The following is a 25,208-nucleotide window of genomic DNA, read 5'->3' on the forward strand; positions in this document are numbered from 1 at the left end:
GATGTCATCTATAGACAGAGGACACGTTAGGAGGTGCAGTCCTGCTCCTCAAATTCAAATAATTTATCTCAAACTAATGCTGTCAAATAAAAGACATCATGTCCTCTTCATGCAGCTGATAACAGTCAGTGTGAAACAGAAGCTGTGCAGGTCTACGATCAGCTGTAAGGAGGATGCCGAGGAGGAAACATGCAACGACACACGTACAGGTAACACGGTGGCTCAGCCTTTGGACTTTTTCCTCCGTGGGTTTAGATTTGGCTACAGATATACTTAAAGTGTGATCGGCATTAAGTGCAGACATGCATGACTGTTTCATGTCGGGGGTGCTGAGCTGTGAATCTGAGGGCAGCTGGGGACAACACCGGGACAAATGAGTCGTTAGAGCTGCAAACGTGAGAGGACAGCGCAGTCCTGCAGTCCTGCAGTCCTGCAGTTCTGCTTCAGTCACTCGCAGGAAAACTGTAAAAAAAAAAAGTTAAGTGTTCATTGCATTTCAGTTAATTTCTCTCACTGGGTGTGAGCGGCACAGAGTGTGTCTGTGTGACAGATGTTACTCATTAACACTGATTGAGACTGCTTTGTAACCTCCACATTAACCCTTTCACACACAGTGGTCACTACAGCTATTCAAAGGCTGTTTGCTGGTATTTGTGTGCACTTGTATTGGTGTTGATGGTATACTTGCACATAAACCAGTACATTGGACACTGATGTGTCGCTCCATACCCTGCCACCTGGTGGTTGTTAAATGTTACTGCAGATTTTTGATGTGTTTCATTGTAATTATTGTCATTTAACCCTGTCATGCATGAATTATGACAACCTCAATCAGGATTTTTTTCTTAGGTATTTTTATTTATCTTTTCAGGCCTGATCCTGATTGAGGTTGTCATAATTCATGCATGACAGGGTTAAAAACAAACTCTGCTCCAAAGCTGAATATTTTTTTAAAAGATTTTGTTAAGATCAGCAGCAGTCACCACATAAACCCGATAATATCTCACTGCAGTGAGAGCTGCAGCGCCAGCGTCTGTACTGACATGAACATGGCTGTTCATTCTTTAACTAATGCAGGTGTACTTTAACATTACTTTACTGAGTCTGTCCACTCAGGTCAGGGAAACTTTGCACTTTTGCACAAAGACAAGATTCAGTTTGCTTTCAAATAAAAGTATAAAATTAATCTATGAAAAAACTCAATAAGCATACTTTCCTGTGAGAATAATCGGTGCAGTTTGCATCTTAATTGCCAGCTGGGTCAGTCGTGTCCGAACAGCTGAAACCTCTGCAGAGCTGATCAAGATCAGCACACACAGAACAGGGCAGACTTTGTGCAGCTCTCAGTAAACGAGATCAAACTTCCACTTTACATTTAACAACCATACGACCACGAGTGGCATCGGCATCCAGGGTGGAGGAACCTATATTTTGAGCAGTGTGTCATGGAGGAATCCAACAAACATCCGGACAACCCGTCCAAGCGGACCGACAAAAAGAGGAAGACCTACTCACAACTGACCTGGGGTAAGTGTTTTAGAGCAGCGGTCCCCAACCCCCGGGCCTCGGACTCGTACCGGTCCGTGAGTCGTTTGGTACCGGGCCACGAGAGTTGAGGCTCAGGTGTGAAATGTATAGTTTTCAGGGTTTTTATCGGTTTTCAGCGTTATTTTGTTATCGTTTTTGTCGTTTACTCGGTTTTCCTGGGTCTTTTCACATGTTTTATGAATAAATCTTTTTTTTCAGTACCGGTACTAGTTTTATTTTGTTGTATTTATCCGCGACACCTTAAAGGCCGGTCCGTGAAAATATTGTCGGGCATAAACCGGTCCGTGGCGCAAAAAAGGTTGGAGACCGCTGATTTAGAGTCCATAAACACAAAGCTGGATATCCTAGGGATGCTCCATCAGGAGATCAGAGAGTTTATCTCCAGAACGGCAACACAGAACTCAGACGTTCTGTCACAACAATAAAAGTGAATAAGTCCCCAGAAAAACTGTCCTTGACATATAAACGAGAAGCATGAGAGACAACATGGTTTTAAGCCTTAAATGTTTGTGATCATGTTTCATAGGTCTCGACGTTAATTTGTTGTTAAGATGGATTTTGTGTTTGAGCATTTGATCTTGGATAGTTGTTCCTGCCTCATGTTTTGTTATGTTTTGCAAGTAGTGATGTGGAGATGACACCTCACGGAGGGTGTGGCACATTGTGCTTACTGTGTTGATGTGTGTCATTGGTTCAGATATATGGATGACACCTGGGTGAAAATCAAATCTCAGGACGTTTCACATTTCACGGATCACATTAACTCAGTGGACCGACACATCAAATTCACCAGGGAGGATATGAAAAGTGGCAGGTTAGCCTTCCCAGCTGGACTTTTGTCAAAGCTGGGAAGGCACCAAAAGAAAGCTCCAGCTGATCCAGGACAGAAGGACAACCTCTGACTAAGGGAAAACCTGTAGTGATCCCGTACATGTCAGGAGCAGTTGAGACTAGTTTTCTCTGAACACTGCGTCTCTGTGGCTTTTAAACCCCAAAACCCGCTGTGCCAAAAATAGGTCCACCCCAAGGATCGGGTCCCCCGACACAAACAGAGTAACATAGTGTACGCTGTTAAGTGCAGGAGGATTGGCAGGATTTATACATCGGGGAAACCAAACAACCTCTGGCTAAGAGGACGGCACAACACAGAAGAGCTACCTGGTCAGGCCAGGAGTCCTGTAGTTCATGGACGTTGATGTTGATGTCATTGATCTGTAGGCCGAGCAGTGTGTTGGTTCTGATTCAATCATTTATTTGTCTATCAGTGGTCACGCTGTACTTCAGTCTGTTTTATCTCCTCGTCTGTCACTTTTGGGAAGTTGGATTTTACCCCTTACCGGAATTATTTGCTTCTCTGGCTGATGTCCAGTTGGATTGAATATTTGCATTTTGAACTTTAACCTTGGTCTTCTGTGTCCTATGACTTGGCAGTCTTCCCTCTGTCTCTCATTACAAGGAGCCAGGGATCGAACCACCAAACTTCAAATAAGATCCATGAGACCGAGATCATGCGAAGCGAGGACCCAAATGCAGATGATTATAGGCAGGAACACACTCAGAAATTAAAGTACAGAAATGTACCTATAGGGGTACAATGGCTTGTCACTGGGGTGGTACCCCTCTAAGGTACCGTTCTGTACCCTAAACTGTGGGTACTGATTTGTACCCTTGTAATTTGTACCTTTTACACGTCAAACCTGTACTTTAAAGGGCAAAGTTGTACCCTTAGTATAAAGTACAAAAAAGAACCCTTAAAAGGAGTACAAAAATGTCTTTCTAAAGGTTCAGTATCTACACACAGATTTCCTATATTTTTCCTCTCAGGATTTGAAAAATTGAAGATACAAAGTCAAAAATACTTGTCACATTTATTACCTTCTTAAATACATTGCTTAACTGTTACATACAAACTGTTATCAACAGAGTATGTGTCATAAGCTGCAACATCAATTTCCTGTCCAGGTTTTAGCAACGTCCATTCACTATCAACTCTAACACTGTATGAATGAAAATGGTTGTCATATAACAGAGGAATGAGAATTTTTCCACAAAAGACCCACATTGTGTCAATATTAAATATGTACTTAATTTGCCAGAACAGAGGAATCTTCTCTGAAAGCAGTACATCAATGACAAACACATCTCTTACACAGTATTTGACACTGTTCACAATTACTTCTGACACACGCTGGAAAGCTTTCTTAGCACTATCAACTTCAGAAAAGCCACAATAGACTGTCAGTGCTTGTTGCAGTTCCAGTGGTAATGACAAAAATGGTGTAGTCACACTTTTTCCAAAAACATTTTCAAATTCACCAAGTAAACTTTTGTTAGAAAACTCCCAGCACTGTCTGAACTGATGTCTGTTGCTCAAAGTTGTAGCAATGTTCATAAAATTTCTACAATTGCGGGACAACGTTTTGAAATACTGGTGCTTACTTTCAAATCTCATACACCATAACAAACGTAGAGGGCCGAACATTTCAATCAGTCTTGCATAGTGGATTAAATAATGACACTTTGGTGTAATTACATCCCCAAATACACTTTTCAGTTTTGTGAGAAACTCATGGACAAGCAACTTCAACAATAAAATATTCTCTTTTCGCACTTTTTTAGCCATTACAATCTCTGTTATTTCACGACATAGAAGAAAAACATGCCAATATTTACAATTAGGTGGCACACGGTCTGCCATCAGAAATGGCAGCAATCTGAACAGGCACCACTTTTGAGATGCTGATCCAACAATACCAACACTCTGAAGTCTCTCTGATAACTGTACTGGTTTGTTTGTTTTGTCATTCTGACCGATGGGCATTTTTTGCAATTCTTCATTGATCTCTCTAATTGTAATATGCTTCTCAGTGTGGGCTTTACAAATCACTAGTTTCATAACTAGAGGAACTACACCTTCCAACAGATCATGCATTACATCAGGTGGTAAAGCTTGCGTAACACTGAAATAACTCAGTCTGTCAAAAGGACATGAACTATTTACACCATATATTGTTTTATCATCCGGAAATTCTTGGATTCGTGCAAGATGATACTGGTGAACCTCTGATGTTCTTAAAACAAAGCTTTCTTCCTCAAAGGATTGTTTCATATCTTCATAAGAAGCCATGCAATACCGACAAATTCTACCAGTGTTAAATGACATAGAAAAACCACCAATCATGTGAGCTGATAAATTATCACAAGATAAAGTTGCAAGAGCAGCATGAATAGTGTGTTCAGTTTTATCAATGGTAAAAGTAAAGCCATCAGTGGAAAGTTTTTCCAAATCATCAAGCAAAGGTTTAAGGATAACATGCCAACCACACCGCTTAACGAAAGAATAGCGTACCAATAACGCTAGATGAATGTGCCTCTGCTGAGAAGTGTACCTTTTGTCCAAATTGCCTACAGTGTAATAAAATGCACTAAGTTTGTGTTTGGATCGTTTAGATCCTAGAGGATTAAGTACTTCAAATTCATCCTCATAAAAATGGAGTCGCAGTGCATTTGGGTTATCCTTGAAGAATTGATGATGTCTGAAGATTTCTCCATCAGAGTAATCTGTTAGAAATTCATCAGTTTCCAAATTGCCACTTGAAAAAATGTGATCTTGTATGTCTTCATGAGAAAGATAATTTTTTAGCACCTTATCAACAGGCACATATGAATACGAGCCAACTGTATGACCCACAGAGTCTCTTAATTTGCAATGAACAGGCTCTGTCATGTTGAGCTTTGATTTGCAATGTTCTTTGACCAAATAAGGAGATCGAATAGCTGTTGAAGCCTTCTCAAAAAATTCATTTGAATGCAGGACATTTTTAAGCTCTGGACACAAAGACACATCAAGACCCATTTTCTCTAAATGATATGCTATAAAAGCATCGTAGTTCTCCTTGAAAAAACACATCAGAAAATTTACATCTTCCACAATTTCTTCCTGAACAGAGACTGGTAAAGAATTTTTCTCTCTGCACTTAAGAATGAACTTGAAAAGATTGTCTCTGAAATTTATCAAAAATTCATCCCAGGATGGAGGGGTTTCAATATTTTCAGTCATGTCATTTGCAAATTCATTTGGGTGTGGACTGACTACCTCCTGCTCATTTTCATCTAAGTCTTTATGGGGACACAACACCTGTTCTCTGTGTTTCCTATACACATGTCGTCTGAAAGATTCATATTTTTTGAAGGAAGAACAGCAGTCACTGAGTCCACAGGTTATATCAAAATTGGCATCATGGGAATGAATAAGTCCTATGTGCTGAATAAGCTTTGTCAAACTAAAGGTTCTTCTGCCACATTTGGAGCACTGATATGGCTGAGGCATGGTGGTCAATACAGAAGATTTATTTGTCTGGTGACTGTGATTGGCAGAGGCCGGTCCTCACCCTCATCTATTTTCACAATGTACTTTTGGAGAAAAATCAGGGTGTTCTTCAGATGTTTTGGATAAGCAAGGTTGAAGACAAAATACAAGCAGAAAGAAGAGATGATTCCTTCAAAAATACACGAGCTTCTGCACACTTCACTGCCATCCAACTTCACAATGTTTGGAGCGCTTCTGGAGAACACTGGTTTCCAGTCTTCATGAAGTAGCTGCACAGTTGGATAGGGGGTTTTCGGATGAACCTTTGAAGTCAAAAGAGAAGGTAGAGGAAAGCAATATCTTAGTCTCTTAACAAAAGATACATTTGTTTTCCTTTTATATAGACTAAATATTTTAATACACACACCTCTCCAAGTATGACAAAGAGATCCAGTTTCTCCTTGAAGACATATGGCAGGAATAAAAGTGCAGCCCTTGTGTCAAGATCTGCCAAAAAAACCCAAAAACAACACAAGATCACCCATGCATTTTATCTGGCATTTCCAGTTACCTATAAAAATTATATAAAATGGAAGCCTTGAAAGCAAATACCTGGTAGGTCATCAGTGAGAGCCTCCTCTCTTGCATCAAGGTAGAGCTGGTAGAGTGGGGTTTTCCCTCGTGTAACGTCAATCACCTTTGCTGCAACACATGAGAGCCCTTCACGAAATCGCTGGCTTACATTACCCGTTGTTGGTTGGATCCACCCGAGTTCGTTGCACAGCTACAAGTAAAAAATTAATTTTCAGTACAAAATAACAGTGTATGAAAATGAAATAATCTAAAGTTGATATTAATTATGTATGGTGCTGCATAATTATTTTTTTATAGAATTTAACAACAATACTGTAAGAAGTTACATGAACATACAAAAAAAGGAAAGAGGGACAGATGAAGAAAGCAAGGTCAAGGGCAAATAAAATTTACTACTATAAACATGTTAAATGTGACAGCTATTTCCAAGTTCAGTTCAGCTTTCTGACTTACACCAGTAGGCATCCCTAAGAAGGGGTACTTCTTCAACACATCCTCCACAGGCATACCATCTGCAATTTCTTTTTGCCGCCAAGCAAACGTTTGCTGCATACGGTTATGAACCACCATGGTATCTGGTTGCATCTTCTGATATTGGCACTGTAAGACCTTTAAGTGGGCGTCGATGGATAATAAATCCTCTCCTTGTACGCATGGTCCCTTGAAAGAAAGCAAGAGTGAGAAGAGAAAGTCAAAACAGATTAGAAACCCAACATAAGACTAAATATACAATTAGAGCTGACACGATCTGTGCATCACAAAGAACTCGTATCGTTTAAAGTTAACCGATACCATGAACCAATATTTAAAATATGGAAACTCTGAAATAATTTCACATAAAATCTTAATTGTTAACTTGAAATTTTAGTTTTGGAGTCATATTTAAAATGTTGGTTTTTTTTAAATCTAGTTCACCCTCTTTTAGCGCCTTCTAATTAATAATATTTTGTGAGGTAGAAGTATTAGCACTGGTACTTTGTATTAGCAAGTGCTCTAATCCAAGTATTGGTATAGTTTTGGTTTGAAAAAAGGGGTACAGTTGCATCCCTAATCCTTAGTTTTAGATGTAATAACAGAGGCAAGAACATTTTATAGCTCAAGATGTCCCTCACACCAACCTGACAAACATTTCTCTGACTTGTTCGTTGACATTTATTAGGCTGCCCTCTCCTCGTAGAACCAAACTTCTCCTTACAACGCCTCACTGCCTCACTGTCGACTAGTGGTGCCCGCTCTGATTTGAATTTACGTCTCAAAGACATATGCCATGTGTGCTTGTTGAACAGAAACATAAGTTACTGTAAAAACAATCTACACAAAATACACCCAACAAAGAATCAGTAAACATACTTCATACAAACCTACTGAGAGGCTACAGATTGTCTTACTAACAAAACAAGATTGAAAAAAGCTTCACTTTTACTTTGTAATCTTGAAGGAACCTTATGCAAATTTTAAATTTAACTTACATAACCATTTCCCTCACGATCCTTGAGGAAAGGATACTTCATTACCAGCGTCTTCACAGCTTGCACATATTCAGAATTTGTAGGATACCTGTAATATCAGAAGAAACATAAGTGTTAGAGCAACTGCTGACAAACAAACTTTATCAAGTGTCAGTTATTGTTTCTTAGTAATGTAGCGTTTATTTTCAATATGACAGATTCAGCTTTTTCTAAAGCAACAAGCTAACATTACCCTGATTAACTTACATAGTATACTGTGCCACAGCTTCATATAGAACTCTGATTATTGTGTGTCTGTCCCTTGGATTTTTATGGCACGGTTCTTTGTTGTCCAGTTTTAGTTGCAGATTTTTGGGAAATCTTGGAATTTCAAAAGAGGCTGGCAGTCTCAAAGTATTTTCATTGCTGTGAAAACAGTTAAATGTTTGTTTTTATTGCATGAATTGAAGTATAAAACACTACAGTAACAATACATATGGTAGGAAAAATGATCATATTAACTAAATCCTAAAAGTGCATAATGGCCAACATGTATGTTTCAGACATACTAACTTCATTATAAATAAGAAAATACCTTATTGAAGTTGACGAAGTAGATGGTTGCCAGTCTTCTGGAGAGACAGTCTGTAGAGTCAGCGTCACTGAAGATTCCTTCATCCTTGACACAAATTGGTTGAATTTAACCTGCTTTTTGAAGGATCCTTGGAAAAGGTATGCAACCATAGTCTCAGTAAGACCGCAGTCAACTGTGTCACCATCAACCTCATTGTCTGCAAGATAAATGGTAGTACAAACTCTAAATTCCATGTAAGAATATTTAACACCACATTTTTACATGGGTAAAAACCGTATATCACACACATTAAAACCTTTTGTACAACTTCTTTCAGTTCAAAGAAATATTCATTAAAAAAATCAGTAAATTAAATAAAATAAACCAAATTTTTAGAGTGAATCCTCTTGATATGCAAAGTTTTCATTTTTAAATTTAGATGTTTGTTTGGGACTACTGGACACAGGAGAGCAGAGTCTGAGCATGCTTTTGTGCCCTTTCAAGTTTGGAAGAAAAAAAAAAGACTAGAATGCTGTAATTTGTTAATATTCACTACTAAGGTGACTCCTTTCTCCAGATTTCCGACAGTTTCTGCCGTCTGTTCTTTCAGACCGATTACTTATAGCGATAACACCCGGAGGACCGTATTACAAGCTCAGATTACATGCTGAAAAAGTTCCCACATTGCTGAAAACGGGACTATCAAACCCCAGCTGCGACACCCTTGTTATATTTTAAACAAGTGCGGCGTCAAGATATTTCCTTTAAACGCCGCCCATGTGTGTTAATGGCCTTGGAGTGGATGTAAAAACGTGATTTTATTAAACCATTAATACACTAACGGTAAACTGCATTCAGCTACCAGGGAATCAAATTTCGCGCCGTTCCGCTGCGCAGGGGTTACCGAACCCATAGACTGTGGCCGAACCACATATATAAGTTCAAACTTATACAAATACTATGTGTACACATTTTTCATTTTTCAGAACTGTGACCTCAACTTTACACATGAAACGTTTGTAAAAACGTTTGTAAAAAGACATAATTTGAGCTAAGAGAGTGCCGAAACTAGCTAAATTGCTAATATACGTTAAGCTAGGCTAAACCAATAATTAGTAATTACGCTACATTTTTCTTTAAATAAAACTTACCTCTGAAACGCTGAGCTTCAGCTTCGGTGACATCTAAGCCCCACTCTTGTATTTTTGTTAAGAGTTCCTCGGTTGAAAGTGAACAGAGCACACCAGGACTTGCAAGTTCGTAATCCATCTCCGTCCGTTGATAAAACAAAATGGCACCTGCTGCATTTAAAGAAAGTTCTAGAATCCACCAGCTATTCGTTGAGTTTCTTCTTCTACTTTTTGTTTGATGTTGTGAGGATGGGCTCAACTCGCACTCCGAGGGTGCTTTTTTGCAATTCATCCAAATACTTATACTTAAAAAAAAAAAAACGCTCTCTTAAAAAAATGTTTAAATGCATTTTTACTTTTTTTTCTTTCAAATAAATTCGTTGTTCTTAAAGCAGCTTAAAAATAAGGGGGGTTCAGGGAATACAAAAACAACAACAGCAATGAAAATAATAAAAAATAAAATAAAAACACTAAAATATATGCTTAAATCAATACAGTTGCAAATAAATTACTGTCAAAAAGAATTAAAAAAAAACCTCTAATCAAAAAGAGCTTAATCAACCTGTACTTTATCTTTTGAAAGAATGGGTACAAATAAGTACTTTTCACAATTAAGGAACATGTATGTACCTTTCAGACGCTAAAAAAGGTACAGATAGTTCCCCCGAGGTCCAATATTTGTCCTTAGACTGTATTAATGTCATTTTTGTACCTTGGGGCACAGTAATGTACTCCTTCCGTACCCCTATTTCTGACTGTGAAGGAGTTAACTGAAGCTGAGCTATTGATTTATTAATGCTGATTGGCAGAAAACACAGAACTAAAAACCAAAACAGAACAGAGAACTAAAACAGAAAACCTAAGCTGACAAACGCAAGGAACAGAGAACACGGAACACGGAGAACCACAAGGGTAGATTAACAGTCTGACGAAGAGCAGAGGAAACACTGACGGGTGCGTTATGATCCAATTGGCCCCACTCACGCACCACCCAAGAAAGAACACAAACAGTAGTGCCTTTTAAAGTGCTAAGCAGCCATTTATTTGCTTCAGCAGTGAGCAGTGCCAAAAATAACAAACAAAACTCCCTAATGGTCCTTATGCTTTCCTACACAAATGAAAACAAACAAAAAGACAATTCACTTACCTAACTTAGGAAACACAGGAGAAAACTTATTCAACAAAAATGACTTCTCACGCTTAATAGGATGCTGCAGTGAACAATATATACAAGGTGAACAAAATACACAATTCCTACTTTACAAATCTATGTACAGCTATTTACAAGATTAAGGTACTAACACCAGACACACACACACAAGGTCATACTTGCAAAACAATGGGCAAAGACACTCTACGAAACAACGAATCAAAACCACAGGCTCTTTGTTGGATGGTGGAGGCTAGGAGAGAGGGGGGCCAGGTGGCTGTCATCTGGTGGTTAAATACTGGAGGTGATAAACCAATTATCCAATCCGAGGACAGGAAGAGACTCCAGCCAACTACTCAACAGGCACGCCCAAGTGTCCATCTGCTAAGAAAGAAAAGGGGAAAACACCCACAGCCATTGTCTGGTGGGAGGAGTCACACACAAAACAAACACTGATAACATTGGATCATAACATTTCCTCCCACCCAAAAATCAAACATTTAACCCCAAATGAAATGTTTGATTCATGACCTAGAGAGGGCATCAGCCATGACATTCTCTAAGCCCTTTTTGTACCGGATTTCAATGTTGAAGTCCTGGAGGAGTAAGGACCAGCGCATAAGGCGCTGGTTGCTGTTCTGCATCTGAGTTAGGAACTGGAGAGGGTTGTGGTCAGAAAACACAACGATTGGAAGGGGACTGGACCCAAGGTACACTTCAAAGTGTTGCAAGGCTAGCAATAAGGCTAAGGCTTCCTTTTCAATCGTGCTGTAATGTAATTGGTGTTTTAGGAATTTTTTGGAAAAGAAACAGACTGGATGGTCAATGCCATGTTCATCCTCCTGCAAAAGCACTGCACCAGCCCCCAAAGCACTGACATCCACCTCAAGCTTGAACGGACGTGTGAAATCAGGGGCGGCCAGCACAGGAGGACTGCAAAGCAGAGCTTTGGCAGCTTCGAAAGCAAACTGACATGTCTCTGACCACACAAATGGTGATTTTGGACTGGCAAGACTGGTTAATGGGGCTACTACCTCGGAGAAGTTTTTGCAGAACACACGATAATAACCTGCCATGCCTAGAAAACGACGCAGCTCCCGACGCGTCTGCGGAGCTGGGAAGTTTAATATTGCCTGCACTTTCACGGCAACAGGGAGGACTTGACCCTGTCCTACTTGTTTCCCTAGGTAGCTTACAACAGCCTTTCCGAACTCACATTTAGCCAAGTTTAGTGTCAGTGAAGCATCATGCAAGCCGTCAAATATTTCACTGAGGGTTTTGAGGTGTTCAGTCCAGGTGGATGAATAGGCCACTATATCATCCAGATACACTTCGCAGTTTATGACTCCATGTAACACAGTGTTCATCAGTCGTTGGAATGTGGCGGGAGCATTTCTTAACCCGAACGGCATGATGTGTATTGCAAAAAGTGGTCGGGTGTCACAAAGGCACTGATTGGTTAATGGGACTTGCCAGTATCCTTTTAGGAGGTCAAGTTTGGTCACAAAGTTTGCCAAGCCCACACGGCCGAACAAGTCATCCATGCGTGGGAGTGGGAAAGAGTCTGGTTTTGTAGCAGCGTTTACCTTTCGGTAGTCGTTACAGAAACGGGAGGTTTGATCGGGTTTTGGAACGAGCAGTGATGGTGAGTTCCAAGAACTATTACTGGAACGGGCAAAACCATGGTCAAGAACATACTGGACTTCTTGCTGCATTATGGCACGCTTAGTGGGATTTACTCTGTAGGCATATTGCTTTATTGGTTTGTGATCACCCACATCAATATCGTGACTTAGCACGTGCGTTTGAGTGGGTATATCACCGAAAAGATTTGGGTAATTGTTAATGAGCTCACAGGCATCAGATTTGGCAGGATCAGACTGATGTGCTAAATAGACATCCAAGTCACCCAAGATTTCAGAGTTCCTGAGTAATTCCCTCGTTTTAAACGATAAGAAGACTGAGACTGTGGTGTTCAACAGTAAAATCCCTCGTGCCTAACTCTGTGCTGCCCTGGGTTCCTTTGCTAGTTTTTCTTGTGACTATGTCAGTAACTTGGGTGCACTGCTGGATAGCTCGCTCAAACTCGATAAGCAAGTGTCTGCTGTAGTGAGATCTAGCTTCCACCAACTGCACCTTATCTCTAAGGCTAGGCATTATGTTCCGCATGAGGACCTGGAGAAGCTTATTCACGCTTTTGTGACCTCCAGGTTGGATTATTGTAACTCCTTGTACTATGGTCTTCCCTCTTCTCTTCTTCTTACACTGCAAACAGTCCAAAATGCAGCAGCCCGCCTTTTGACTGGTACCAGGAAATTTTGCCCTATTACTCCTGTTCTAGCTAGCCTGCATTGGCTGCCCATAAAGTACCGTATTCACTTTAAAATATTACTCCTTACATTCAAAACTATTAATAAATTAGCGCCAAGTTATCTTAGTGAACTTCTCAAACCACATACTCCTGCTAGAACACTCAGATCTGCCACTCAACTACTTCTGACCCAACCCAGATCTCGGCTGAAGTCCCGGGGTGACCGTGCGTTTGCTCCGGCTGCCCCGGTACTGTGGAACACCCTTCCTCTCGACCTCCTCGCATCTGATTCCATTGCACTGTTCAAATCACGACTAAAAACCCACTTATTCAATCTTGCCTTTCCCTCTAGTTAATATTTCTTTTATGATTTTATATCATGTGAAAAGCTTCATTAAAATCCACCGTAAAGAACATCGCCTTCGACAGAGTGCATCGCTTGGGGGCCGTGAGGTTGCCACTCACACTAACTTGCATTAACTTAACATTAACATCTGTTTTAACTTACCATTATCAAATCGCATCTTAAGTGTGATATGATAGCAGAATTAACACCGTCACTCTCCGTCAGTGATTTAATTGGAATGTTTCCGGGGGGTTTTTTCTTCTCTCTTTTCCCCCCTCTTGTTTTTATGCTGCTCACCCTTGTCCTTGGTTTCTTTCTTTATTTCTTTCACTGCTTCGATCACCTGCTTCCACACTCATCCACAAACAGCATCCTTTATTTCTACACATAGGCACAGCACGATCATGCACAGTCATGCGTTCAACGGCAGCGCATTTGCATCAGTCAGACAGCGCACACAGTCGTATATGATACACACACTTAAGCCAAGCCTACTCATATTAGTAAATATGCACACACATAGTCAAACTATGTTTGACTATGTTACATTTTGATTTGTTACATGGAATATAAATGGAGCTGGCTCCAGAGAAAAGAGGTTAAAAATATTTAACCAACTCAAAAAACTACAGGCAGATCTTGTCCTATTACAAGAGACCCACAGACCTCTTAGAGGTTCGAATGAACTTAAAACACCTGAGTTTCCTAATGTGTTCTCAGCTTGTTATAATTCTAGACAAAGGGGAGTAGCAATTTTAATACATAAAAATATTAATTTCACAGTACTCGATACAGTTATAGATCCAGAGGGCAGATTCTTAATCATTAAACTATCTATACTTGATAAAAAGCTATGTATTGTAAGTGTCATGGTCCTGGGTCGGTGACCCAGCGCTTTAAGTTTATTATTATCATTTTCCAATTTATTATCATGATTATTATTATTGTTTGAGTTCTACGTGTTATATTCGGTCTGCCTCTGAGTCTGCGTCTGTATCTGTCTGTCTATGGCGTCACCCCGTCTGTTTGTGAATCTGTCTGTTTAGTTCAATGTCTTGTCTGGTTCCATGTGTCTGAGTTTCCTGTTTTATTGTGAAGGTCTGTGTTGTATGTGAGTGTGCTCAGTTTACGTTTCCCCTGTCTCGTCAGCTGTGATTTCTCCCAGGTGTGTTCCCCTCCTGACTCTCTTCCCTTGATTACTGCCGTCTGTGTATTTAAGCCCTGTGTTTCTCTGTGTCAGTGTCGCGTCGTACCCTCAGAATTATGCCTGTGTGTTCAGTTCTCGGTGTCATTGGTCTGTTCACGGTTTCGTTTGTCACCAGCAATAAAGCTAAGGTTCTCAGTTTCAATTCAGTCTCAATTCAATTCCAGAGTCTCAGAGTCTCGCATTTGGATCCTCCTCTCCATCCGCCTGCACACAGAGCCCTGACAGTAAGTGTATATGGTCCAAATGTTGATGATCCCTCATTCTTTCACGGGTTTTTCAGTGCACTCTCTGAACACTTAGATGGCACACTTGTTCTTGGAGACGACCTCAACCTTGGACTAAATGAAGACATGGATAGGCTCAATACAGCGGGAACTCAGCGTAACTGGCAGTCCACAAATATAATCAAACAGTATATGAGCGACTTTGGTCTTTGTGATGCATGGCGCTCCCTTCACCCCACCAGTAAGGAATATACTTTTTTCTCACATGTCCATCACTCCTACTCTCGTCTGGATTATTTTCTGGTCAGCAGCTCACTGCTGAGCGAGATTTCAGACACTGAGATTCACCCTATAGCTGTCAGCGATCATGCTCCTGTATCTTTAACACTAATGCACAAGAATAATACTACGCCAAGTAAAAACTGGAGATTCACTACACGCCTACACTGAAAAAAATATGTTGTTGGATTTACTTAATTCAATGGTGGACATTTGTTGCACACAGATGTTTTGCTTTGGCAGCAACTTAAACAATTGAGTTAAATTAACACAATTTATTCATGTTCAATAAACCTGTGCAATTTGTGTTGATAAAATGTGACTTAAACATGTTTTGATGAAGTAATTTGAGCTCTTGGAATATTTTAATCCTTCACAATTTTTTCACTTTATCCCAACACCATTCAATAACTTTTACCCAATACTACTTGGTCACTTAAATACTACATGTTATCTTCAAATTACATTTTGCTATTATATTCTAGTATCAAATACACAATTTTCAAATGGAGGCCTTATAACAGATTGTATTGTTCTCTTCCAAGATGGTTGCTGGCATCCACCAGTAACCTTTAAAAACAAAATGTCTAATTTCACTGCATTGACAGTAGGTAAAGAATTAAACTGACATTACTCCACTACTGAATCTATATAAATCAACAGTTAAATAATGTCAGTTCTTCCGTGTTCTCTGGAATCAATCACAGCAAAGAAATTAGACTGTTTCTTTTGAAAAATGTTACAGGACAATACAAAACATTCTATTTAAGGCCTCTGACGTCAAGATTCAGTTAAACAACAATTATAACTAAACAATTTGAGGAAATGGTAGTTTCCATTAACATTAAATTAGGTTACTGAATTGGCAAACACCTTCCTATTAACATTACCCATTTTACCCCAATAACTAAAGAAATTAGCACTTGCAGGTCAAAAACTTTATTCAAGAGACGCAAAAATAACATTGATACAGTGACTGTCAAAAATTACAGCACTGATCATACTGTGACATCTTGGTTCAAAACAGCACACTTAGAAATATTCAACGTTCTTTACTTCAACTGAATGAAATTGAAAATACCATTTCACACGACCCATATGGGATATTTAGACTGTATAACTGTTCACGCTACATCTCTTCACTAGTAAAAGAAAGAAAAAATACAAAGACAAATTTAAAAATGCTGCCAAACAGACAAACAGAACTTGTACAGAGCAAAAGGAAAAACAAACAACAACAACAAAAACAGCTTGTCCTCATGGCAGTTGCAGAGTATATAAAAATGAACCCTGCGATCTGCTCCTGGAATTGAGCTTCAAAAATGCAGCAGAACAAGTGTGAGATTTAAATGTCCTCTCACCTAGAGCTGATCACCTTGCATGCATAACAGTGAGCTTTCCTTGCAGGAGCAGTTTTGTCTTAGTTGTGAGCTTTTCTTGAGAGCTGAGTTGCATCCAACTCCATTACCACCCATTGAATCACCTCAAAAGTGTAGCAGAGCTGTGATGGGTAACTCATGTTGAAGGAATAAAAAAGGTCCAAACAGCATGGCTACTGCAAAGGTCACATTATCCAGATCTTGAAGAACTACTATACCCTCGATGATGATGCCAACATCAGAAAAGTCATTGCCTGGCGCATCTCTGGAGACAGATGTTCATTGTGGTTTTCTCAATCTGTGCAGTGGCCTCAGTCAAGTCCTGGTTAAACACAAAACATTTTTTTAAGATTCCCTTTTAAACTCATCTCTTTTGAATCTACCAGTTCTAATGTTAGAGTAATTTAAACCATAGTAAATAGCTATAGCCAAAGAGTGGCCTGCCATGCTGCCATTCATGGTCTAACAGAGTTTCTAAGAGAGAGTGAAAAACATAATAATTTCAAATGCTTTACATTAGTTTTTGTTAGAAAGACACCGGCCCATCAGAAATCCAGGTTATGTCACTCAGAAGATGTTAGAATTTAGACTTTCAGCCCCACAATTTGGTTAGCTGTTGGTCAGTTGGTCTTTTTTTTTTTTTTTCTTTCAAACAAAAGCTAATGTAAATATTGGGGGGATTTTTCTTTGTTCACTAGAATGACAAATTTAAAGTTTTTTCACACTGATGTGACCCCTAATACAGGGGTAGGGGTGGGGCCTCAAGGGCCGGCGGCCGAGTTCACTACTAGGCCTCATGTGAACTTCAAATTATTAAAGAGGACTACTGGTCCTAACCAGTCCAATGAGGATCAAGTGGATAACTAAATGCATTTTTAAATGTTGCAAAGCCACAATCTACTCATAAAACACTCACCATGAACTCCTGCACCAAGATGTTGCAATTGTCTTTCACACAGATGCGGAGCACTTTGATGAGACTCCCTTTGAGCATTAATGTCATCCTAAAGTATTATAACAAAGAAAACAGAGATTTGTGAACTTTTCAGTAGCACAGAAGAAAATGATCCCAGACAAAAACTTGACTTTTTAAACCAGTCAACATGCAACACCAGCATCTACAAAGCAATATCAAAAGTTCCTGTTTGACATCAACTTTATGGATATATAGTTTCCAGAACATATATTTTTAAAAAAAGATAATTTTTTCTCAGTGGGCCAGTAAATGCATGACAAAAAAGAATGGCATCCTTTCAGTGGAATCAGTACTCACAGGTAATAGTTGACTGTTTCAATGGATGCAGCATAAAAATCTTTTACTGACCTAATGCAATACATATACACTTTGTAGTTAAAGAATTTTAAAGTTCTTACTGTCATCATGGCAGCTACATCCTTTAGCTTTGTGCACTGTTCCCCCGATCACTTTGCAAACACTTTCAGCAGACTGTCAGAGAGAAACTCAGCTCCGTCAGAAACCTTGACTGTAAAGGCATGGTTGGGATGCACTGGAATGCTGCATTTTATCTGAAATAACATTTTGAAATTTTGAAATAACAGCAGGCACTGTGCTTGGTTAATCAGTAATGTTTTGTTGAATAAAAACTGTGTTTCCAGATCTTATGGGATTAAAAAAATCCAAAGATGTTTGTTTCTGATTTGCAACCCAAGAACCCACAAGTTACAACCTCATTTTAGTTCAAGTGTGCATTAATGTGAGTCCAGTAATCACCTTTCTGACAATACATACAGGTATAAGTTAAACCTATGGCAGATTTTGGATTTCTCAGTTGTTTTAATAGGGTGGTCTATTTGTGTATGCATGCACCTAATAATTATACAAAACCTATTATAATTAAGTTACAGAAACCTTAAGCGAAAATAGAATATACTTTCTTACCATAACACCTTGAACCCACAATCCATCAGCTGACTCCTGGTGAAATGCAGAATAGATGTGGTCTCTCAATGTGCAGCAAAAAAAACAAAAAGAAAAGGACAGCAGGTGAGGGCAGGAGGGGTAGGGATGTAAGCTAGCATAATGCCGCTAATGATATTAGCTAAAGCTGTTCAATGTCCAAAATCTCACTAACACCACGGTGCAGTAAATACACAATGTAACTGAAGAGTCAGTTGGCAAATCTATTCACACAGAAAACCAAATTATGTTATGAGTGCCTCATAATTAGGTTTAATGTGATATTACGGCTCTTGTGCCAAAGACAAATTCAAATGAAAAAGCGCCAATTCTTTGACAACAGATAAAACAGCAAATAAGCTAATGGCTCTTTTTTAGCATGTTACATGGCGGCACTTTAGACGTTTAACTACATTTGGCTGAAATATGGTAAATATTAATTCAAAAAATCAAGACATACCAAAAACGTAGAGTTGGCTGCTCGACTTGACTGAGATGGATGCCTTTTTTGAACCACGATCCAAAGCCCGCGAGATGAAATCACGCGTGGTTTCACGAGATTTAACGTTGCTATCTTATTGACTTACTTCACCTGAACATGATATGAACAATTTAATACACCCTTTCTGCATATCATGTAGTTTTTACACTATATAGTTACATTTATCTTTAAAACATGAGGTAATTGTGTTAAATACATGCAAGATGCTTACATAAATCCAAGAGATGGCCAGTCCCTTTTTTTCAGTGTAGACTAAGAACGTAAGAGGTGAATAAACATGGAAACAACACAGAAAGGAAACTCAACAACCTCAAATAACCACCAAACAACATAAGCACAAGAAAACAAAACCAGGAAATGAGATGGAAAAGTCCATAAACACAAAACCCTGGGTCAAAGATCCAGAACCGTGACACAGACTGAGAGTACACCTGTGTTCAGGTAAACCTCTGCTGTGTGTTAAAACATTTATATTTCTTTTTATTCAATCATCTTCCAGAAGACAGAGACCTCTGCACAGCTCAAATGCCAGTTGCAGGATCTCTAACATTAGAATTATAAACTCATATAGGTTTTATTTTGGTACTTTACACGTCACAGTTTCAATACAAACATTGCTTATATGGCAAAGTTCCTCTTTTCTGTCTGGCTTCCCGTATTTATTAATATACTGTACAGCTCTACGTCACAGAGGAAGGAGGAAGTCTTCTTCAGAGCGAGCGGAAGAAAGAACGATGGAAGAAAATCAGTGAGTGTTTAAAATGAGACTTCTGCTTGACTGTCGACCTCCTTCCTTCTTATGGATGTGATTAGGATAAACGTGCCAGTGAAACTTCCTGTATGAACCCTTAAACTATTCGCACAATCCGTTCACGTTCGTCTTCTTCCTGAAACTCTTTGGCGTTTTTACGAGGAAGAAGTCGTTGGAAAATTGGGTGGGGGAGGGTGTTCGTGGTTATGTTGTTGTGTGCGTGCAACTCAGTTTACATTCATGCTTTCTGAAATCACCCTTATCTCTATAAGACGACCATCCACCTTTGTAGAGCGCTGCAGGCCATTCCTGTTTCACTTCTTGCCGAGCGTTCCTGATCGCTGCTCTGTGATTGGCTGTGAGGAAGTGTCTGTCTTAGAGGAAAGCAGAATTATTTTAATGCTTTTCCAGTTTTCTTCTGCAGGAATCTAAAGTTGTGTGATTTTTAACAGGGCACAGGTCAAGATACTGCTCCTGGAAGAGCTGAATAGACTGACTGAGGAGCAGTTTAAGAGTTTCAAGTGGCAACTGGGACTCAGGATGCGGGATATGCCTGCATACCAGCGGGAGAGGGCAGACCGACATGAAACTGTGGATCTGATGATGCAGCATCGCCCCCATCAGGCCGTGGTCATTACCACTGAGATTTTTAGGGCCATTGCCAGGAACGATCTGGCTGATCATCTGACTGAGCGTCTGGCCGATATCAACATGGGAGGTGATGAGACAGCAAACAACAAAGAGCAACATAATAATAGAGAAAACAAAGCACCATCACAATAAACTAGCTAGCCATAGATATCAATATTTACTAAATAATAAACGATATTTTTTTGTTTGTTTTTTTTTTTTCTCCATACAGGTGACCCAGGAGTTCTTTTTTTTTTTTTTTTTCTCTCTCTTCCCCCCCCTGCTCACCGTCTCTTCTCCCCTTTGGTTTTCTTTCTTTCTCTCCCCCTCTTTCTCTCATTCATTCCCCCTGTCCTATTTATTAAAAAAAAAAAAAAAAAAAAAAAAAAAAAAATGACAAAGGAATGTCGCATACTGCTGTTTCTGATGTCATTAAAAAAAAAAAAAAAAAAAAACGAAAACAAAAACAAAAACAAAAGAAAAACAAAACAAAAAAAAAAAAAAAAAAAAAAAAAAATGACAAAGGAATGTCGCATACTGCTGTTTCTGATGTCATTAAAAAAAAAAAACAAAAAAAAAAAAACAAAACAAAACAAAACAAAAAAAAAAAAACATGGGAGGTGATGAACCTGCTCTTTCCAAATGAAGCTGTAGAAATGTCCTCACTTTATTCGCACTGAGACAGCAGCAGAGCACGAGCTGAAGCAAGAAGAATGATTTCGTTATTTTTTTAAGAGAACATTTAAAAAATTACCTTTATTTGGTAAAACTTTTACTTTTTCATGACGATGGTGAGGAGTGGTGTGTGAACTTGTGAAACACGCCAGAACCAGCATGACAGAGTGATCATGTGACTCTGTGATTATTCGACTGTGAGATGACGGGTCTTCGCCTGAAGCTCCAGAAGCATCACGTTCATCAGCACGAAATACAAATCCATGTTTGTTTATTGATAAATAATCAATAAACTTGTTTTACATGATCTCTGCCTCTGAGACCCAAACTCTGTATTACAGCTCCACCATCAGCTCCACCCTTATGCAACTGGGTCATTAATTACATATGGTTATAATTACACAAAATATGTTCTAAAACCCACATTTGTCCCTGGTATACCCGACCTTTAGGACCTCCAAGTTTGTAGTCATCTTTATTATCAGTTAGAGCGCCTCTGCATCCTTTTCTTCTTCTTTGGTGCAACCCTGTAAATTTGGGCTACCCCTTTGGCCTCTCTCCTTTCCTATAATTTCCTGTGGGGGAATTATTCCAAATTATATCTTTATCCACCTTGATGTTTGTCATTGTGTGTTTTAGTTCGTTATTGTCGTCATTACGACTGTCTTTACTAAATGCTGTGTGTAGTACGTGTGTGTCTCGTGTGTAGAGGCATTGTTAATGCTAGCATGAAAGTGTAGTGAGTCTGGTTCACGCTCGTCCACACTGTTTATATGTTACTTGGAGGTCTTTCTTTCATTGTCAGGTATGTCAGGTGTTTTTTTTCCATGTAAGTTTGTACTTCATGTTTAATGTAAAAATAAATGCAGCCCCTTTTCTACAGTTCCCCTGTGGGAGAGGAGCTGGAAAGTTGTTTACTTGGAGGTGTTTCCTTCTACCCTTCTGTCGGAGACAATGCAGGAACACACCGGTTACACTTACAGGTCCAGCACAGCCTCCATCTGAAGCATGAGTTGTACACAGTGATTTACCAGCGGGCGTAGGTGTGCCCATCAAACCAAATCATTCCCAAATGAATCGTTTACTAATTAATCTCAGAACCTCCACCAGGTCACCAGCTACCTGGCTAACATCAGGGGCAGGGCACACAACAGTCTGTTTGGCACGCCACTAAAAACAAAACCCTGACGGTTCACCCATGTCCTGCTTCTGGGTGTTAACGTGATCTCCTGATCAAGCTTCAGAGAAGCCTGCAGACGGTCGTCACCTACCTGAGCTCACAGTCCGGCGTTTAAGCTCAGTGAGCTCAGTAACACCTGGAGGCTGCAGCAGCCTCTGTAAGCAGGCAGAAATATTTCTTTACTCCAGGTTAATTTGGTAACACTGGAAATGAAACATGACGTCAAAAAGACTAAAAGGAAAAAACGTTCCATGTTTTAAATGGAGTAAAAGCACTGAAAGTCCATGTTATTTTACATTTTGAACTTTCGATTAAGTTTAAGAGCGTGCAGTTTGTTTGTGCCCATTTTTTTTAAAATCACATAATTACATATGTACCCACTGCACGGGTAATAATGAACCACCGACGAGGGCCACCGGCGAGGGCCACCAGAGGGCGCTGTTGGTCTGCCCAGAGAGGACTGAGGGTCTGACTGTGGCTTCTTTGGCAGACAGGATGTAATCTCAGGAAAGGAGGGGAAAGAAGACAAGCCAGGACTGGCAGGTCAGAGAGGGCGGAGCTAAAGAGAGAGAGCGAGAGAGAAACCTGTTTGAGTGATCGGGGCTCGCCCCTCCAAGATCAGAAGAGAAAAAAGTGAAGTAGGATGGTTGGATCTGACTTTTACTGCAGGTAAAACACAACAAACTCTCAATTTATCTGTGTGTGTGTGTGTGTGTGTGTGTGTGTGTGTGTGTGTGCGTGTGAGTGAGTGTGTGTGTACCCAGTTGTAGTTGAAGACATTTGCTTTGTTACATTTTTGTGTATTGTTGTGTCTGTCTAGATAAAAGCGTTTCCAGTGGACTTGTAAACCCTATGTCACGGGGTCCTGGTCCCACACCTGCATTATGGGGAATATGAGTCTGTTTTTAGATTCAGTGCATGTGTGTGTGTGTGTGTGTGTGTGTGTGTGTGTGTGTGTGTGTGTGTGTGTGTGTGTGTGTGTGTGTGTGACTGTGTGTGTGTGTGTGTCAGTTGCTGGTATGTGTGACCGGGTGTGACACAGTGTCCTGATTTCAGACTGAGGTTTTTTTTTCGCTCTTCATTAAAAATCTGTAGAAATGACAGAACTGTAGTGAGAGTGTGTCTGAAAACCCGCCGGGCATAAGAACAGGTTTTACTGTAACTGCAAACTCTGTTGTTGGTGGTGGTTACACTTAGAAATGGGACGGTCCAAAAGTTGTCGTTCGACGCACACCTCAAACCTGGAGGTAAACATTCACAGGCCTCGGAAATATTCCCTTTTGACTGTTTTATCGCCACAAATCACAAGTGAAGAGCTAAAAACAGAAAGAGTCAAAGGAAGAGCTCGGTACAGGAAAGAAGGGCCTTCATCACTGAAATGGAGCCAGGCCTTTTATTCTGAAAACAACCTGCTAAACACATTTTACAAAGTTGTGGTCAAAGTCCTCGACAGGCTGTAAACATGCAGAAGGTTCACCCGGGTTTGGATACGTGCTCTTGCATTCCTCACACACAGACAGAAACACAGCACATGTTTTATATCTGAATCTTATTAGACACGTTTTGTGTTATTACACAGGGACACATCTTACACGAAACATACAGAACCACATGTAACAGTGTTCTGTATGTTTAATAATGCTAAAATATTTAAATCACACATGTTCATCGTGTGTTTTGTGCGATGTCGAGAAGAACTTGAATAAGAGAAAAAAGAATTTGCTTCCACTGAAGTTTTTAGAGGCGGGTCACATGACTCCACGCCGCAGGCTGGAGTTCCTCATCAGGTAAAAACTCTGCACGTTATAATTCTGTATGCTAACAAGGTGCGAACGCATTTCGCTTTTATACAGTTTATTACATTAAGATGTTTCAGAAAACAACAGAAGCTGAACATCTGCATGAACAGATAAGAGCTCAATAATAGAATAAGCCTGCCACTGTAGTATGTGTTTATAATAATGTTATAATAAGTGATAAATGTGTTTAGTTTGTGTTTGGACACAGGGCTGTGTGCTGTATTCTCCACAAACTGCATAAACCGGGCTCAACCTGAACCCTCACTCACAGTGTTTTAGTGTGTGGGGACTATTTGTTTTCACCGGGCTCACTGAGCATCAGGTTACAGAGGAAGTTTGAAAGGTTTGAAACAGCGTGCGAGGAGAGCGCGGCAGGTGCCAGCCAGTCAGAGCCGTGTGTTTGTGCTGAGAGTGTGCGATGCTTATGTGTGTGACTCTGTGCATTCCTGTCAGCGTCGGTTTGGTTCCAGCCTCATGTGGGCGGAGCCAGCAGACAGATTTATGACCTGGACTCGTTTATTTCTGTGTGCTGTGACCACACCCGCTCTCACATGGGGTAAAGGTTGAACGGTCTTTAGATTAAGCGACCTGGGATTGGCTGCTGGGTGTATGATGTCACTTGACGGATGGCTGACGAGGCCCTCACAGATTCTCCTTTAAATGTTTTATCTTTTCTGATTGGTGGACAGGGTGTGTCCCGCCACAAACCCTCCAGTTTATTTTTTCACATGCTTCGCTCCTGTGGTCACACAGAGCAGTGTTTGTGTGTGTGTGTGTGTGTGTGTGTGTGTCACATACCAGCCTGCTGGTGCCGCAGAGACACAATCACAGTGTGCGAGGAGGGGGAGGGGCAGCAGCATTCCAACATACCAGCGTCTCTGAAACTCACCTGTCCCAGGTGTTTAAATAGAAAACAATGGATTTCTAAAATAAAACTTTATTTGTCTTTGCAATGGCAACAAACAAACAGCAGGAGAAAAAACAACAATAATAATTATTAAAAATGACTGAAGTCATAAATAAATGAACAAAATTACGGTAAGATTCTTAAGGTCCTGTTTATGAATGAGTGAATTCCTTCATGGTTTTTGTACATCAAAAAACCTCAGATCACTGAAAACCAGAAGGACGGACTAACGATTCACGAGGAATAATAATCAGTAATCATGATTTTCTTCTAGAAATCAACACGGTCCACTGAAAACAGCACGACATCAGTCACATACTCCACTGCTGTACAAAGAGTGGGGTAGC

General features: G+C 40.0%; 2 protein-coding genes and 2 long non-coding RNA genes across 8 annotated transcripts in view; 2 read left to right on the plus strand and 2 right to left on the minus strand.

Moving 5' to 3' along the window:
- Positions 1-3,387: 3,387 nt before the first annotated feature.
- LOC147333306 (sterile alpha motif domain-containing protein 3-like) lies at positions 3,388-10,115 on the minus strand. Of its 2 annotated transcripts, XM_086290401.1 has the most exons (9): positions 9,625-10,115; positions 8,495-8,690; positions 8,167-8,325; positions 7,921-8,008; positions 7,570-7,725; positions 6,905-7,111; positions 6,470-6,641; positions 6,285-6,364; positions 3,388-6,180 (listed from the first exon to the last, which is right to left on the minus strand). In XM_086290401.1, the coding sequence occupies exons 1-9, from the start codon at positions 9,893-9,895 to the stop codon at positions 5,884-5,886; spliced, it is 1,626 nt and encodes a 541-aa protein (XP_086146527.1). In that variant the 5' UTR covers positions 9,896-10,115; the 3' UTR covers positions 3,388-5,883. The 2 variants fall into 2 exon arrangements, with proteins under 2 accessions (XP_086146527.1, XP_086146528.1); XM_086290402.1 differs by lacking the exon at positions 7,570-7,725 and having other exon boundaries at positions 9,625-10,113.
- Positions 10,116-16,014: 5,899 nt separating this feature from the next.
- LOC147333307 (uncharacterized) lies at positions 16,015-19,155 on the minus strand. Of its 2 annotated transcripts, XR_015128900.1 has the most exons (5): positions 18,878-19,155; positions 18,400-18,435; positions 17,874-18,026; positions 17,416-17,503; positions 16,015-16,821 (listed from the first exon to the last, which is right to left on the minus strand). It is a non-coding gene; the product is annotated as an uncharacterized LOC147333307 (long non-coding RNA). The 2 variants fall into 2 exon arrangements; XR_015128899.1 differs by lacking the exon at positions 18,878-19,155 and having other exon boundaries at positions 18,400-18,837.
- A 441-nt stretch (positions 19,156-19,596) lies between these two features.
- Positions 19,597-21,892, plus strand: LOC147333308 (uncharacterized). The gene is made up of 3 exons (XR_015128901.1): positions 19,597-19,667; positions 20,123-20,388; positions 20,533-21,892. It is a non-coding gene; the product is annotated as an uncharacterized LOC147333308 (long non-coding RNA).
- A 684-nt stretch (positions 21,893-22,576) lies between these two features.
- Positions 22,577-25,208, plus strand: part of LOC147333309 (rho GTPase-activating protein 27-like) — a 42,331-nt gene continuing 39,699 nt past the window's right edge. For 2 of the 3 annotated variants that reach the window (XM_086290405.1, XM_086290406.1), the window contains exon 1: positions 22,578-22,824. The gene's annotated coding sequence lies outside the window, so the exon portion shown is untranslated. Of the gene's footprint in view, positions 22,825-25,208 lie in introns of all 3 variants that reach the window. The other variant, XM_086290403.1, reaches the window with a different exon arrangement.

This window comes from Aulonocara sp. 'chitande type north' Nkhata Bay, linkage group LG4 (assembly GCF_057382095.1).
Source record: "Aulonocara sp. 'chitande type north' Nkhata Bay isolate Kocher_YH1m ecotype deep benthic linkage group LG4, A_spYH_male_GT1.1, whole genome shotgun sequence".
Lineage (NCBI taxonomy): Eukaryota > Metazoa > Chordata > Actinopteri > Cichliformes > Cichlidae > Aulonocara > Aulonocara sp. 'chitande type north' Nkhata Bay.

Bases quoted from the DNA above. Each gene is read 5' to 3' on its own strand.
- LOC147333306 (XM_086290401.1), bottom strand. From the start codon at position 9,895: ATGAATTGCAAAAAAGCACCCTCGGAGTGCGAGTTGAGCCCATCCTCA. The intron at 8,326-8,494 runs GTATTTTCTTAT...CTGTTTTCACAG, and splicing joins ACTTCGTCAACTTCAATAAG to CAATGAAAATACTTTGAGAC. The intron at 7,726-7,920 runs GTAAGTTAAATT...CTGTTCAACAAG, and splicing joins ATCGTGAGGGAAATGGTTAT to CACACATGGCATATGTCTTT.